Source organism: Haliaeetus albicilla, chromosome 1, assembly GCF_947461875.1.
Source record: "Haliaeetus albicilla chromosome 1, bHalAlb1.1, whole genome shotgun sequence".
In the NCBI taxonomy this organism is placed as follows: Eukaryota; Metazoa; Chordata; class Aves; order Accipitriformes; family Accipitridae; genus Haliaeetus; species Haliaeetus albicilla.
The window spans coordinates 49150560-49166984 of record NC_091483.1 but is presented as its reverse complement, the minus strand read 5'-3'; the positions used below and the strand labels follow the sequence as shown (position 1 = coordinate 49166984).

The 16425-nt window shown below is 41.5% G+C and overlaps 1 protein-coding gene across 2 annotated transcripts in view; it reads right to left on the bottom strand.

Annotated features, from left to right (window-relative positions):
* SNX25 (sorting nexin 25) overlaps positions 1-16425 on the bottom strand; it is a 91429-nt gene that overhangs the window by 1332 nt on the left and 73672 nt on the right. For both annotated transcript variants that reach the window (XM_069788315.1, XM_069788323.1), the window contains 7 exons: positions 12600-12740; positions 11869-11982; positions 11164-11328; positions 5532-5649; positions 4270-4336; positions 2174-2355; positions 539-639 (listed from right to left, as the gene is read on the bottom strand). In XM_069788315.1, coding sequence (XP_069644416.1) covers positions 539-639; positions 2174-2355; positions 4270-4336; positions 5532-5649; positions 11164-11328; positions 11869-11982; positions 12600-12740 — 888 coding nt within the window. The remainder of the gene's footprint in view (positions 1-538; positions 640-2173; positions 2356-4269; positions 4337-5531; positions 5650-11163; positions 11329-11868; positions 11983-12599; positions 12741-16425) is intronic.

Genomic DNA, 16425 nt, shown 5'->3' with positions numbered 1-16425 from the left:
CGCTCTTGTGCCGAGGCTGCGTTATGTGCCTGGCTGCTGCAGGAAACAAGCCAGAAGAGACTGACTGAGGGCAAAGCTATTGTGCTTGGATCCAGCTGCATACTCCGACCAGTCCCAACCAACAGTAGAGGATAGGGACTTCTGGAGGGCTGTCAGGTCCTAACTGTGAGCCAGTCCTGGAGCTCTCCTTTCCTAGGATTCTCCAAGGTATGTTTGTTTTTCTCAGCTCCACGAAGAAATCAGTTTGCACCTTATGAAGTCAGGCAAGTTGGATGTGGTAGAGGATCTCTTTTAGACAAAAAGCAATACTGTTTTCAAACAGCTTTGTTATTCAAAATTAGTCAAGTGATGGAACCAAGTACATTTTTTCCAACTTACTTTAATAACAAAAAAAGTTAGTGGCACACGGAACAGTAGTCCAACATGCATCTCTGCAAAAGCACCCCCCCACCCCACCCCCAGTCTTTAATACTGAGTGAGCAGAGCTCAGCAATTAACAGGATTATGAAGTTAAAAGGCTACTTTTGTGGTTACTCACATAGAGTAGATGCTTGTTAGCCTTCCTTTCTTGCAAGGCATTGAACACTTTCACTACACCATGACGGGCATTTTGTTGTCCAACAAGACTCTGCAGAGTATCTGCAACAAACGTTACTTCAGCTTATGTTGTTTCACTCACGCTAGGCAAAACCTCCAGCTAACACTGCTGCCCATAAAGGAGGGGAAACCAAACCACTGCACTTCACGGCCCTTGGCTGCAAGGTACACGGTCCTTGCAGCCTTTTAAACACAGAGGTAACTTAGGTCACAGGTTGAAAAGATACCCTTATTCTCAAGTTAATAATAGTGTATACATCTCAATGACAACATTTTTAGTGTTTTAACATGATATATAGTATGCCTTTTAGGTAGTTCACCTCGCAGAGTCAAGTCTAATGTCATACATTATTAAATCATTCACTTAAATCCACCTTCAGCCACACAGAACTCCTGCAACAGTTAAAACAGATTGAGCACTTTAATTGCCTCTCAATCTTCATAGAAAATACTTCCCACAAGTAAGCAGATAACTCTAAGCCAATTATTTACATTTTGGATTAAATTAGAGAATAAATAGTGATCCAATGCTTCATCGTTAATTTAAAGTGCATTCGGCTATGTCCTGACATATCTCTCCAAACTCAGAAACAAACAAAACCACAAATCAACTATGGAAGGCTATTCTAGGTAAGTAGGCGAGCATGTAACAAAGGGAGTAAACAGAGGATTGTTTACACATCAAATGACAAATATTTTGCGTGCATACCTGCTGCTATTTTGGCAGTAAAAGTTGATTAAACAACCTAATGCAAGGGGGTGTGAGATATCTCCGTGAAGCCGTAAAATAGCTCATTAAAGTACATTCCATTCAGATGGAGGGGAGATAAAAGGCATTCACGCTATGTTTAAGCACATTTCCAAAGGCTAAATGGAATGATTTTGGTTCTTCCCAGATAGGTGCCTTTGGGTTTATGTGAGCTCTGAAGATTCAGAATTATGTAACTGGACTCCCTGTCCTGTGAATGGGACGGGATGGAGCATCTCAGAATGGTGCCCCAGAAACGTGCAAGCTGAAGAGGAAGCTGCCTGGGCTTGGGAGGTAAGGGCAGGCAAAGGAAAGTGCTGGAAATCCCACCCAATCTAGGATGCTTCTGTCCAGGCTGCAGGTCCCTCTAACATTCAGTGCCCTGAAACCTCTTACCAGAAACAGACAGCAACACACAACACTGACAGCATGGGTAGACCTCCCTCTTCGATTTTGAAATATAAGAGAAAGAAGTAATCGGGGTGGTGCCACTCTCCCTGTTTTCTGAGTAGTGCCAGGTAGCAGAACCAGCTGGCATTTGCTCACAGAGAACCAGCAGAGAGAGTCGACTTAACTGAGGTTCTGTGATGAATTATGACATACAGAAGTACAGTGATACTGGATTTTGCATCCACAAATAATACCTGAACCCGTGCCCTTTACCAGACTGACAGGAGAGGCAAAGAATAAGGCCAAAGTTATTTGTGCAAATAACCACAATTTACAACTCTACAGGAAAAATCTAAAATGCAGCAGAACACTACTCGATTAACCAGTTTCCTCACTAGCTATTAAATCCATGATTAAGCAGAATGAAAGTGATCTCACCTGGAATGTTTTCAAGTAGTTTTTGCTGTGCTCTCTGTTTTGTCTCTTGCTTTTGTTCGTCACTCTTGGCTCTCGGTGGTGGTGCTAATTTCCCATTTGGCCAAAAAGCATCTCGAAACACACCAATGTAGTAAACAAGCATTGGTTCACTGAACATCCAGTGTACAGTGTCACGGATCTGCCTGTAAAGAAGCATAGAAGGGAGCACATCAGAGCTGGTCTTTCACATTTTATGCAGATTTATTCTTTTTACTCCTTGAAGTAGTGGAAGCGATGCTCGTTTTCATGTAATTATCCCAATTTATCTGAGGTGATTTCACCAACATCACAGCAAGTTGTATTCAGCTCTGGGTACTCTAGGATCTAGGTCACCCCAGATATGCGAGATGTGGAGAAGGCTACATTTCAATGTAGTCTGCAAACACATATTACAAATTACAAGTACTACACCGAAATGTGTATATATTTCAAGGATGGGCAGTACAAAGGCTCCACTGGGTAAAGACATAAAAATCAGCTAAATAATAGTAGTGATTCCAAACTGGTTGCATGCACAGATGTGCCTGGTGGGATAAAAACAGATGAAGTTTTGATAAAAGCGCAGTAAGTCCCCCCACAGATACCAACAGCACATTAGTGAAGGGATTACAAATGGAGACGGCAGCCTCCTGTGGCTGCAGGCACTCACTGTAGCCTTCAGCACCAGGAGTCTGAGGTAGACAGCAGGCTCCAGGCAGTACTGCCCAACTGTGCCACAGTACAGCCAAAACCCTTAGAATCAATAAATGTAAAAATTCAACCAACACGTAAAAAGCTATACAGCAACTCTGCATGCATGCTATGCTTATGCACACACACTCTCTCTCTATCCTCTCTCAGGTGTCTTTCATGCCAGTTATTAGCAGCGTGTGAACAAATGAACCGATCAATTTAAAACTCAGTGCATGGATACCGTCAGATACCCTCAGTTCACTGGGAGTCAACTGCGTGACTTGCCATCACTTCTTGTCCAATTTACCGCTACATAACACACATGGGAGGTTTTAAAAGCCATGCTGGCATGTGCAAATTTAGTCACTGACTGGACAAAGGAACAGCCTATTCTGCTGGTAGATTTCTGGGCTGTGACACTTACCTGAGTAATAGTCCCACTGCTAAGCCAAAGCAAAATAATGCATTTCATCACATTCTCAGTGGCCCTTTGTCTAAGTGAATGTGCTACAGAAATCACAGATTCACAGACTTTCACAAGAAAAACATCATGAGCAAGAGCACCAGTACTGATTGAAGAGTCATGGGAAATGTGTTTGTATCAATCATCTGCTCTATTGAATCGAGTTTTACTGTAGGCCTTTGTATCTGACAAGAAAAGGAAAACTTTGCCAAAATTTTTCTGACCAGTGATACAGCTTTCCACATGAAAGGTGTGTACAGACACACATGCTTCCTTCATAGCCTAGTCCAGGCCTCACTTGGCAGACATGTCTTCAAATGATACAGAAAAACACCTTTCTGAAAACACATCACTGTTACATGCATACAGGTTTCATGTTATAAATTAATGGTTCTCATCATGCACAAACATTACTTCAGTCACTTTAGAGAAATATGCATTTGATTTGAAAGAAATTACTGAAAACGGAAACCTAGCTTCAGATCTGGCAAAAATCTTCATGAGACTAAGATAAAGCACAAACTAATAAGACCCATTCAGAGCCAGGCCGTTCAGAAAAACAGGACAGGAACTCATTTTATACATATACGTATGTATATATGCGTGTGTGTGTATATATATATGCATACATATATATACACATATATGTATACATAGATGTATACAATGAAATCCCATGAAATACTGTGTTCTTCCAAAAGCAAAGTCCTGTGTAGGAGAAAAAAATAAGGAAAAAGATAATTCACAGATCTGTGTCTTCTCTAATCAACACAACATATTTGTAACTGAGCTGTGGAAAACAAATGCAGATTATCACATACAACAGAATGTCCAGGGTTGGGGTTTTTTTTTGACAATTCTGCTCTCTGCCTTTTTTTCATAGAGCAACAATGCAGGTTCAGTTAAAGTAACAGCTACTTACTTGTTGATAGTTCTTCCAAAAGTGACTTGTACTAGTGCAATTAATGTTTTTCTGACCCACTTGAACACTAGAACAATGAAAAATGACAGAAAATAAAGATCAAGATGTTAATAACACTAGGGAACCCATGATTATGTCCAAAACCTTCCCCCCACCCTGCAAAAAAACCCCAACCCACCCCTACAGTAAACATATCTGTTATAATCCTTTATAAGATTTCACTAATTGTACATGGGTCTCATTGTTCTTGACTGCTTTCCCTGTGCTGTTTGCTATATGGTTTTTAAGTCTTGCAGATTACGTAAACGTATCTGTAGTTTATACTGTGAACTTTTATGTTTAAGAATATTTCAAGTTTACTGAGCCATACAACTACCCAAACCCCTTTTTCTACTAGAAAAAAGAAAACCCCTCAAAATTCACACTCTTTTCATACGTACTAGAACAATGTGATACACACAGCAGCATCATTAAAATTCTGAAAACATTTTCACTCAAACCAAGCAGTTAGCTTTTCATTACAAATAAAGGAAACAAATGTGAGTGCTTCCTAGTAACTACTGGTTAATCTTTCTTTCACGCTGTTCACCATCAGCACAAGAAAGTCTGTATTTGGAAGATACATCTGCCATTTTTGGAAGGTGCTGCATTTTGTAGTAGTTACCCTGCAAATAATTTCATAGGTCGTGTGGCTGCATATTCAAATAGAAACAAAAGTAGTTTTCCTTATTACCACCATCCAGTTACGTAAAGGAGGGGAAAAAAAAAAGTCTGGTACTGAAAGATGCCACAATTCTAGCATCTTTTCCACTGTACAAATTGTAGAACTACAATGCATACATAACACACTTAAAATGGACGCTAAAATTATGTAGCTTTGTCAATGACATGTTCTTTCATAAAGCCATCTTTCCTTCCTCATAATTCATACATTCTAACATGCAGGCTATTTACAGAAAACATGCTTTTGTACTTTTCTGGTTTTTTCAGATTTTTTTTTTTTAAATGAAAAACTTAAGAACACTGAATGCAAAAGCTCTCCCTTACCAGTTACATTTTTACTGCAATGTTATATTGGAGTTTCACTTCTGAATGAAAGCACCAAAGTCATAAACTACTGAAGAAGAGCTCTGTTCCAAACAAATACCTAGATTGCAAGAACATTTCCACTTATTGAAACAGCAGAAAAATCTGAATTACAAAGTGCCCCAGATTTCTTGGCCAACAGATTCCACTAGCAAATAAGCACGTTTACAGCTTACTTCCTCGCAGCTCAAAAATCTCTCCAATCAGCATGAAACATGGTTCAGCAAGAGAGTCCCTTTTCCCATCCACCTCCTCTCCGTAGTCCGACAGATCACTATCCTCTTCCGTTTCTTCCTAGGAAGAGAGACACAACATGGGTATGCACTGTGGTTCCCCATCCCTCCTCCGGAATGGATTTAGCTACTGCCACCCTCTGGGGAAGGAGCACAGCCCGCCCTCTCAAGAACAGGCACTAGAGCCACCAACTCTGCTGCTGGCAGGATCTGGCAAACAGGAGCCTCACCAGGGATTTTGAAAAGGGATTGCCCTTCCCACCGGACCAGAGCGATGGGAACGCTCAGTACTGCTGGAGTCACCACCACTGCTAGATCTTCTGCCTGCAGCCTTGCCCCAGTAAGCACCTCGGTGTTGGGTGGATCTGCCCAGACTTGCAGGGTCCACTGCCTCTGTTGCCCTGGCAACACTAGCTGGGCAAGGGAAAGCAGGCGATGGGGGAGCCACATACTGACTGCTAGGAAGCGGGTGAGAGCTGTAAGGAGGAGACTGCACTCAGAGGTGTTTGTGACTGCAAAGCCTCCTCTGACACAACACCCATGAAGGACATGCGGGATGGGGAGCTGGCCGGCTGGAGCTGTTTGCAACACAAGCAGCTAGGAAGAAATGGGGAGAATCTGGTTACTGCACAGGGAGAAGCAGGTAGCTGGCTCCCCTGGAGAGCAGGCAGTGCCTTGCACAGCTGAAGCTACTCAGTAGGATCAGGCACTAGCAAGTTGTCCTCCCAATACGCAGTGGAAGAGGAACTGGCCACTGCAAATACAAGCACCATTAACGAGTACCAGCCCCAGGCAAAAACATAATATGGTGACACGAGCCTAAGGATACCCTAGCTCAGGGTACCAAAGGGAGCAGAGTTAGAATAGACTTACAGAAGACTTTATTGAACCACCTTGGTTTTGGCAGTACCATTTATTGAAGAATGAAGAGCAGGTTTTTTCTCAGTATCATGAAGATCTGCTTCTGGATTAGGACTAAACCACCTACCTACCATTACCTGTGGCAGCCAGCACATCCCTTTGCTTTCCTGGATTTTCTCCTACCTGCCTATGCTTAGAGCAAAGCTACAGTGAGGTAGACCTGACCCCCACTGAGGCTGGTGCAATGCCCCAGTCTCTGGCTCAGGAACGGTCAGAATGGTGCACAGACAAGTTTTCTTTCTTCAGCCCTGGTTTTCAAAGAAATCTGTCATCTCTTCCTTTGCCTTCCTTTCTTCCTTATCATCCCATCATCTAACACTGCTTCCCCCCTGCCCCCCGCCATCATCTAGTCTGGAAAACCTGCTCCATGGCTCTATTTCTCTTGCATTATTTTGGTGTCTTTCTTGGCCTTATTCTTATGGTCATAATCTTTCAGTCACCCCTTGCCTGTCATTTGAACCCTGCTATACAGAGAGTATCCTAGTGTCTCAGCTGTACATCAGTTTGTCTTACTCCTTCCTCATGCCCTCCAAATCCTGTTCTAAAGCCCATCATTAACTTTGGGTTCCAGTCCCTGAGTCTTCTCCAGGCGTGGCACTGCATAGTAGTCTATAAATGAATAACTCCACAGTGTTGCATATTTGAACACATATATCCTGTACCCTTCACTTCCTGTGTCACACTTGGCATTTTCTCTAGCACTGCTCGAGATGCTGCTTCTCTCCTAATAACCAGAAAAACAAAAGAAAACACCCCACAGCACTGAAGTGCACTGTAAACGTCCACGTAGACTCCCCTGTTTACCGACTTCCACAGCTTGATGAGTCCCCAGCTTTGAAAGCTTTTGCTAATGTTAGGCTAAGCTGTGACCAAGGGCAGGGAACAAAAAGCCACACCATAATGACAAGAAATGCCACACAAGAAAACCACAAATCATTACCCATGTTACCACACAAGCACACAAATTCAGATGATGAAGAGTTTTCTCCAGGGACACAGTCTAAAGCAAATTCCAGTCTGCTCACTGTCTTCCTCTGGTCAACAGGCTTCTTGGCCCTTCGTTATTTTAATGAAATTATATTTTATTTATTTTTTCATAGTAGGCATCATTCCGTATTTTCATTAAGCACTTGGGCAACAGAACAGAAAATATGCTTACTGAATTTGTAGTTGAGCCCACGGGGTGCAGTTTGATAAAGACAAATGCAAAGCAGCAATAACTCGCTATGTAAATGCAGGAAATGAAACAATTGATATTGATAAGACTACAGAAAAAGATCCCAGGGCCATACTGCTGTGGAAAAGGCAAGTGTAATACCATGATGTTTAAGCACAAACATTATTTGTATGACATACATACACACTGTCATTGTTTTGGCTGGGACAGAGTTGATTTTCTTTCTAGTAGCTGGTATAGTGTTATGGCTTGGATTCAGCATGAGAAGAATGTTGATAACACACTGATGCCTTCGGTTAGTCTAAACATTATTTAGCAACAAGTCAAGGATTTTTCAGCTTCTCATGCCCAGCCAGCAGGAAGGCTGGAGGGGCACAAGAAGTTGGGAGGGGACACAGCCAGGGCACCTGACCCAAATTGGCCAATTTTCCATACCATGTAACGTCATGCCCACTACATAAACTGGAGGGAGTTGGCGTGGGGGGATCACTGCTCAGTAACTACCTGGCCATCAGTCGGTGAGTGGTGAGCAATTGCATTGTGCATCACTTGTTTTGTATATTCCAATCCTTTATTAGTATTGTCATTTTATTATTATTGTTATTATTATAATTATCAGCTTCTTCCTTTCTGTTCTATTAAACCGTTCTTATCTCAACCCACGAGTTTTACCTTTTTCCTTCCGATTCTTTCCCCCATCCCACCAGGGGTGGGCCGGGGGGGTTAAGTGAGCAGCTGCATGGTGCTTAGTTTCTGGCTGGGATTAACCAGGACACACATATAGATATAAAAATTATTTTCATACATGGGAATAGGAAAACCCAGTGGGTGCATTACATTTCAAATTTTAGTCACCACATTTGCAAGAAAAATACGGATAACCACATAAAACCATAAGAACTAAATAAAACATAACCTAACAAAACACTAGAAGAAATTGGGGCTGCTCAGTCTGAGAAACAAAAGAATAAAGGACAAAAGGAAAGTAGTAACTCCTGATAACTGAGGTGATCCTAACCCAAACTGTTCTGTGTTTGCTGCAGACAGGACAAGAGCTAGCTGGCTAAAGAAGGGAGATTTAGGTTAGACAGCAAGAAAAGCCTTCTAACCTTGAAGATAGCTAAGAACCAGGATACGCTGCCTTGCTTGGCTAGGGAACATCAGTTATCAGAGGTTTAAACACGCATTAGACAAACACATGCCAAGAATTTTGTTGGTACAGTTGAGTCTGCTTGAGCAGGAAGGTAAACCCAATGACCTCTCCGAGGTCCCCACTCTGTTTTTCTGCTGTTCAGTGAATCCCCTATCATTTAGAAAATGCAATGAGAAGTGTAAATTCTTACAGCACAGTGCATTTTCTATCCATTAATGCTTCATAAACCTAAAAGCCCTTCCTCTAGATGACATCAACTGCATTTTTTCCTCTGATTTGGTTTTGGTCTTGAGAGCTAAGAAATACGTGCTAAAGCTAGCCCTGTCCAAGGAGCTGTATATATGAGAGATCTGAAATTGCTGCTATATCTAATCCAGAAAATAGCACTCAAGAGGTAATATTGTTGCTCTAACACATATTTGAAAAGTGTGAGACGAGATGTAAAAGGCAAAGAGAGCGCTGTACGAAAGCATTCTCTTCTATGAAGTCCAAAATACAAACTAAACCAGGAAATCTTAGTTACGAAGAGAACACAACTGTAACAGCTTTGTAGTGTGTGGTTTAACACAACTAACTTCATTAATGACCCTGTACCAAATGATTTAACCCTAGTTTAACTGCTTTAGTACATTATCCAAAATGCTATCACTGGGCAAGACTGAGCTGATCTAAAGCTTACACTGAAAGACAAGGGCGTCCAAGAAAAATCAGAGCTGATCCCAGACCACCTCACAATTCCCCTCCTCCACTTAATTTTATCATTATTTTTAAACTAGGACTAATGTTTGCCATACTGATTCAGAGGGTCTAACAGTTTCCTATACTCCCTCCATCTGTATTCTGTTGTCTCATCTTATGTTTAACGTTAGGGAAGGAGGGGAGAGGAGAGGGAAAGTAGATGTGAAGCAGGATGGTCTTCGTCTGCATTTGTACAGTGCCTGGCATAATACAGTCTAGCCAAAATTAAGCTCCTAGTCCCACAAGTAACAGACAGTATTAAATTTAAACTGAGTAAGAAGTTATGTTCCAACTCCTCTGTTGCCGCATTCTCTGGGCATTTTTTGCTTGACTTCCTTCAGTTTTTCAGTACCAGTTGCTTCATTTCTTTGTTCTCTCTCCTCTCACGCACTCTTACTACAAACTCCCTTTCCTTCTCCCATATTTCCTAACTACATCCTCCTACACACTCACATAATACAATATATGTGCAGTCTGGCTTTTTTCTTGAGGATGTTTTTCAATTAAATAGTGAAATACAAATAGCTTCATGCTTCTATGCTTTTATGCTACTTCTACCTAACAGTCATTTTAGTGAATGCACTTTCATTTTTAGAACTGTAGTACTTCTATTGAACTGTAAAATTAGTTTCTCAAACTTTCTTTATATTTATTACTCTGAAATGAGACATATACATTCAGCATCTAGGTGAAAACACAGTGCAATTCTGAAAAATTAAAATATATAGGATTTTCTTATTTCTGAGAGATGCAACACCATTTTTTTGCCTATTAGCAGGCTAGAACTGTCCAAGTTCCCCAAACTCCATTTATCCTACAGAAGGCCCATCCACTGCAGACAACTACAGCATGTAAGAAAAGAAGTATTTCATCTAACATATAACTAAAAAGGGGAATAGAAACAGCTCCTTGGAGGATGCATATCTGCAAGATGAACCACACAGAATAGAGCACCAAGTAATTATGGTCAATTTTAGTCACTAAGCGATTCTTCACTGCATTTTGAGAGACAATGGGTTTTTGTGGCTTAGTATCAAATTCTCCAACTGGTTTGTCCACATGGGCTCCCGCCTGTATTTGCAAATTCCCTCAGTGAGCCTGTACCACTTGCCAAAATTCTTTGTCAAAACTAGCTTTGCTTCAGAAGTTGTCCAGAAATTAAGGACACACAGCTGTTCCCTGCCAAGAGAAGATTCCTAAGATTCCTATTTTTACCTGTCAAAAACCCCCTGAAATACGCATGTCTAGAGCACAAATAGTGAGAAGTTCTGCTACGAAAAAAACCCAAACAAAAACCAAACCCACATGGACTGCAATTTGCTTATTCATGATATGTTACAGATTTGCCTATATATATTTATCAAAGGGCAGGAAACTTATTGTATTAATAAACACCTTTTAAGTTCATAGACAACTCTTATTTCTGACTATTTGTTCACTTACAGTAAATTAAAAATGACCTTTGGAAATGTCTTTGGAAATGTCTTCCAATATTACCTGCCATTCAAATACATTATATTAATGGCTCTCTCTGCTTACTTTGGTTATATAATTAAATTTGGGAAGATTACTTTTCTACCACTTACCTCCTGATGAGAAAACAAATCACCAGGAAGTCGTTCTAGAAATGAGGAGAGTGAAAAAGAGGACTTCTTTCCTTGCACATCAATAACTTTGAGGTGCTCTGGGGAAGGGCTCAAGAAGGCGTAAAGTGCTTCACTCGGGCAGAGTCTTTCATCAGAGAGCAATTTCTGTGAGAGAAAAATAATGACAGAAACAACACATCAATTGAATATTTCTTGTTAAGGAACAACATTGTCAGGCCATCCCATAAAACTGATTAAGACATGGCTCAGAGGTAGAGTGAGAAAAAAAATCCATGTCTCTCAGATACTTCAAAGATACTTTAAGAAGCTAGTTCTAACGTATTAGAATCAGTAAGATTCAAATTTTTAATCTTACAGCTTTCTTTTTAAATAAAAATAGTTCTAATTTGTAAGAAGTTTGTTGTGAATTGTTGTAGTTAAAGGTGGCAATTACAGGATTCATTATTTACTATTTCTTAATTAATCAAAGTTTAAATAACTTACCACTAGAGGAATGGTTACTATCAGCCAAACTCATCTCAACTTCAGGCATTTTGGACAACTTTGGCATTTATAGTGTCAAACCTTACATATGACCTATTTGTTCTAGGCTCTCTCTTCAGTCAATAGAGAGACAACATCTACTCCAGAGGCATGACTCAATTCTCCTGTTTAGACATGTTGGTTTTGTCTTTGTTTTCTTACCTGCAGAAAGTTATTAAGCTGGTTCTTGGATTTCTCCATGAATTTCTGGTCTATGGATTTGAAGGGCAGCTTGCTGAGGGAAGGCAACTGAACTTTCTTTAATGATGGAAAACACTGTGTAGGAGAAAGGAGAGCTCACTTAACATACATGTGCAGAAAAACACAGGTGGTTCAGAACAGAAATGAAAAGACTCCTTTGTACTCTCACTGCCCTTCCATACCCCTCTCAACACCTTGAAAAACACCCTCCCTTACCCACTATGGGCTCACACATCTAAACCCTTTCCCTTCACAGCACCTTCATTATCTACCACTTATCAGACAGAAAGGTTAAAGCACTGTAAAAGGAAACGTTCTCTGTCCCCAAAAGCTGTCTTTTCTAATACCTCCCTGGAAGCCAGAAACAAAATCTAGTTTTTAAAGCAGGCTCTTGCATGACAGTGCAGAGCATATACCATTTTGACATTGGGTTAGTCCAGTGAAACAGTCATTATCAAGGAAAAAAAAAAAGAAATAAAAAAAAAATTATAAACACATTTTATAAGCATCTGGCCGAGGCCAGAAATACGCAGATAGAAAACTAGCTCTAAAAGGCAAAAAGCCAAAGGCTGGCATAAAAACTGGCAAAAAAAAAAAAAAAAAAAAAAAAAAAAGTTTTTCCCCTCTCCAAGCATCACTCTGACAAATTTTAGCATCTTGCATATTCTCCCTCCCCTAACTGAAATTCATACCTCACTGAGTTTCCGGTGTAGGTTCTGAAACTCACTGAGCTTCCTGGGAACAGTCCAGTTCTTAGTTTCAGCTCCACCAACTTCTTGTAAACTCACCATGACAGAGTAACAGGGCACTTGTTCTCCATTCTCTTCTAAAACCTTGTGGGAAAGAAACCAACAGATAAGGTGTACTACTTTGAAAGCAAACAGTGGAACATTTGGGCTGCCAGATGACCGGCTCACAGAGTCAGTCATCAATGTCCCATCCTTCTCTTGCAGTCTGAAGGCTACAGATGGAGCAACACCCTTAATGGACAAAACTTTACCCAAAATGGTATATCAGTCCTGAATCAGTCCTCCAGCTAGCCACGATTACACTTTACATACAGCTTCGCAATGCTGTCCGTCAGCAATCACGTCTCCCTGACATGTCTTCTTCAAACAGCTGCGTGTATTATTTCAGTTTTTAAGGTACCTCCCACATAGCTTTCTGATTGCTTACCAATACTCCACCTCTCCCGCCTGCGTCTTCCTGACTGTTCTCCCATTATTCCCACCCTTCTTCCCTAGTGCTCGTGCTGAGGCTCACCCACACGCCGGGCACAGCAGCTCTGCAGCTGGGCCCCGCAGCAGCCGGTGCCGTCTCAGAGCGACTCCTCTGCTCACTCCAGCTATTCCGCACGCACAGAACGTGCGGTACCCACGCCGTGTTTATTTCCCAGAAGCTCACAGCTTTACAGAAATACTAATGAATCAAGCTGTACGACAGCCAGAGGAAGGAGGAGTGATTAACCACACTGTGCAAATGGCAAAACTACAGCAAAGAAGTTACTTGAGACGATTGCAGCAGTGTGACCGTATTATTTCTTAATTTGATGAGCCACCCAGAATTTCACCCTTATGTCCTAATGGTAACAGATTTTTGTTTACTTATTTTAAAGAGACAGCTAAATAGATTATGAAAGGCAAATAAGGGTAATGCGTGAAATACATCGGGCTTTTTGGCCAAGCCAAACTCTCAAATGCTTGTCTTAATATACACGCAAATAACAGAAAAGTAATTACAAAATGCCACTCTCACACAATCTTTTTCAGTAAAGTAATAACTTTTAAGCTTTTGGGGCTTTTTTTTTAAGACTATTTAAGAATAAACTTTAAAATTCATATAATTATGACACATTTTCTGAGAAGCCTGTAAAGGTCTGAGGACACTTAATGCTAGTGACAGATAATTTGACAAGCAGCTACATCACCACTGTACAAGACACACAGCTAAAATGTATCTTCATATTTTATGGCTCTTCAGAGCTTTACATGGAGAATATTCCCTGTGATGCACTCCTCCAAAAGCTGCACGTGGACTACTGGGAAACCCAATCCGAGGCCCAGGTTTCACATCTCTCTAAGAAAAACTGCAGCAGCACCCAGACAGAGTACAAAGCACCAGCTTGAATGTCCAAAAATGTGCCTGGTTCCCAGCACAGCTATGTGGGGAACTGCCTTTCTCCTGCCAGAGTACTGCAGAAAGAGATGCTTGAATAGCCTCCAAAATGTAGGTCAGAGAGACCTGGCACAGAGGGACTGGGATCTCCTGGGACAGTCCCTGCCCTGTCTACCCCTGAGCTAGATGGGATCTGTGTTCGTAGGTGACTCACAAACATCTCCGGGCAGTTGCTTTTGAAAACTGGGAGATCAGTGCTGAAAATACTGATTTGAGTCATGCGTATCATTCTCCATTACACATTCATCCCCAGGGCAGGGATTTGCATGTGTGTAGGGTCATCTGAACTGTAATTGTCAGGAGAGAGTCATCCCTCTGGAAGGACATTGTCGAAACCGGAGTACTAAGTCCTCCTTCTGTTTTCAAGTTAGGATCCACGTGCAAAATCATTTAAATTCTGATTACTAGATGGAGAAACATTACAACTTCCTTCAAATAGCCTCATACAAATATCTGAAAGTCTTCAGGATCTTCTTAAGAAAGCAAAATTTTTGACCAACTTCAGTACTTATTAATTTGGAAAAACAAATGCACAAGTCAACTGGAGAACACACAGAAAAATGGGATGTTGGGGGGGTCTTCTAAACCAGGAGATCTAGTCCTTTGCCGTACAGGCACCATCTCATACAATTGCTATTATGAATGAATTCAAACTTGTGAAACAATTTCTGTTTCCATCCCCATTACGCTAAAAGTCTGCTCTAAACCCTCACCCTGGTCATTGGAAGTTTCCTTTCAATTTCCAAACTCATTTTGATTTGTTCCAACAACTCTTCACCCCTCCCTTATGTTTACCCTTACTGATGTGTTTTTATAGACAGCCCTATTCCTCCACGTCTCCCTTTTGCTTAGGTAAGCAAACTAAAGTGCTCTCACAATCACTGCTCATGGCAAAAGCTCCTCATTCAATCCATTCAGTTCAACCCCTCTCAAACACCATGGCCCAGCACCTGCAGAGCGACTGTAACACTTCGTCTCAAATGGAAACTCCTCTCCTGATGTATTCGAGGGCCGCACTTGCCTTTCTCACACCTGCAGCCCACTCAAGACGAACTGCACATCTGACAAGCCACCAGCGTACCTACTGCTTCCAGTCACAAGGCGCTCCGACGGGTCGGAGCCAAAGCCCAGAGCTCCTGCTGAATGCCAAACCTCACATGCCACGCATGCTGTGAGATATCACCGCGCTTCTATTACTCCCGTCCTGAAAATCACCCAGTTCTTCCTGAGAACTACCCTAGCCCTCTTCCAGCTCCGACTCTTCATGAGCATAAACTTACCATCTGCGGTGCGGTTTGGTTTTCCAAGTCCAAAGGTCCTGTGATAGTCTCAGCCCTGATCGTTTCACAGCACGGGCAAGCGCTCTCAGAATTAGCCCCTAGCATGGCATTTCCACGAGTCTCCTACTCAGCCCTTTCTCAGCCCCCTTCCTCAGCTTACACATGAGTCTTTCAGGTTATTCACTGCTCCTTACCTAGCAAGGACAGAATCAGCCCTCAAGCACCCAAAGCAGCTTCAGGCTATTGGGATTGTTTTGCATTGGCAGCAACTCCATCGCCTCAAGACAATGTAGAGATTAACTATTTCAGAATTTACTGTCTACTAGCATGTCACAGATACCTAGTCCACGAAGGGCGAAGATTTCTACCTTCTCCCTATGAGGCAACAAGAGTCCCAAAGCGGATAGAGAGAGATATGAACAAGGATGTTGACACACCTACATCTATCAATAAAACCTAGAAGGCACACATCAGAAGTGAGCACCTCTTACCAGGGCACGTGGTGTGGTAACAGTGAGAAACATTCAATGAAATATTGGAGGGGAAAAAAAAAAAAGGGGGGGGGGGGGGGGAAACAAATATTACTAAATACATTCCAGGAGAAGGTATAGCTATTAGCTGCAGTAAGTAAAATGTAAACTTAACATTAGCAAAAACTGTAATGATAGTTCAGTAAAGTAACAAGCTGCCAAGGAAAGTTGATGAATCACGTGTTGGAAGCACTAAGGACTGGTCCAGACATCCACCAGGAATGATTAAATATTAACAAAAATTAGCCCAGTCATTAAGGCAGTGAAGAACTGTGTGACTCACCAGAAAATTTCCTCATTCAGAGCAGCTCTCTGAAACAGCCCACCCAAGCTATGCAGCAGTGAAATAGGGGCTAACCAGACTGTTGTTAAAAAAAAAAAAAAAGTCCCTTAAAAGTCCCTTTTAAACATAGAAAGACCATGCAGAAGGCATATCTGGCACACTGCTGTTTTCCTCAATTCACAGGAAGCTACTTTTCTTAATTTCCACTGAGCATAAACATCCTAAATTCCAAGATATTTAAATGAGTAAG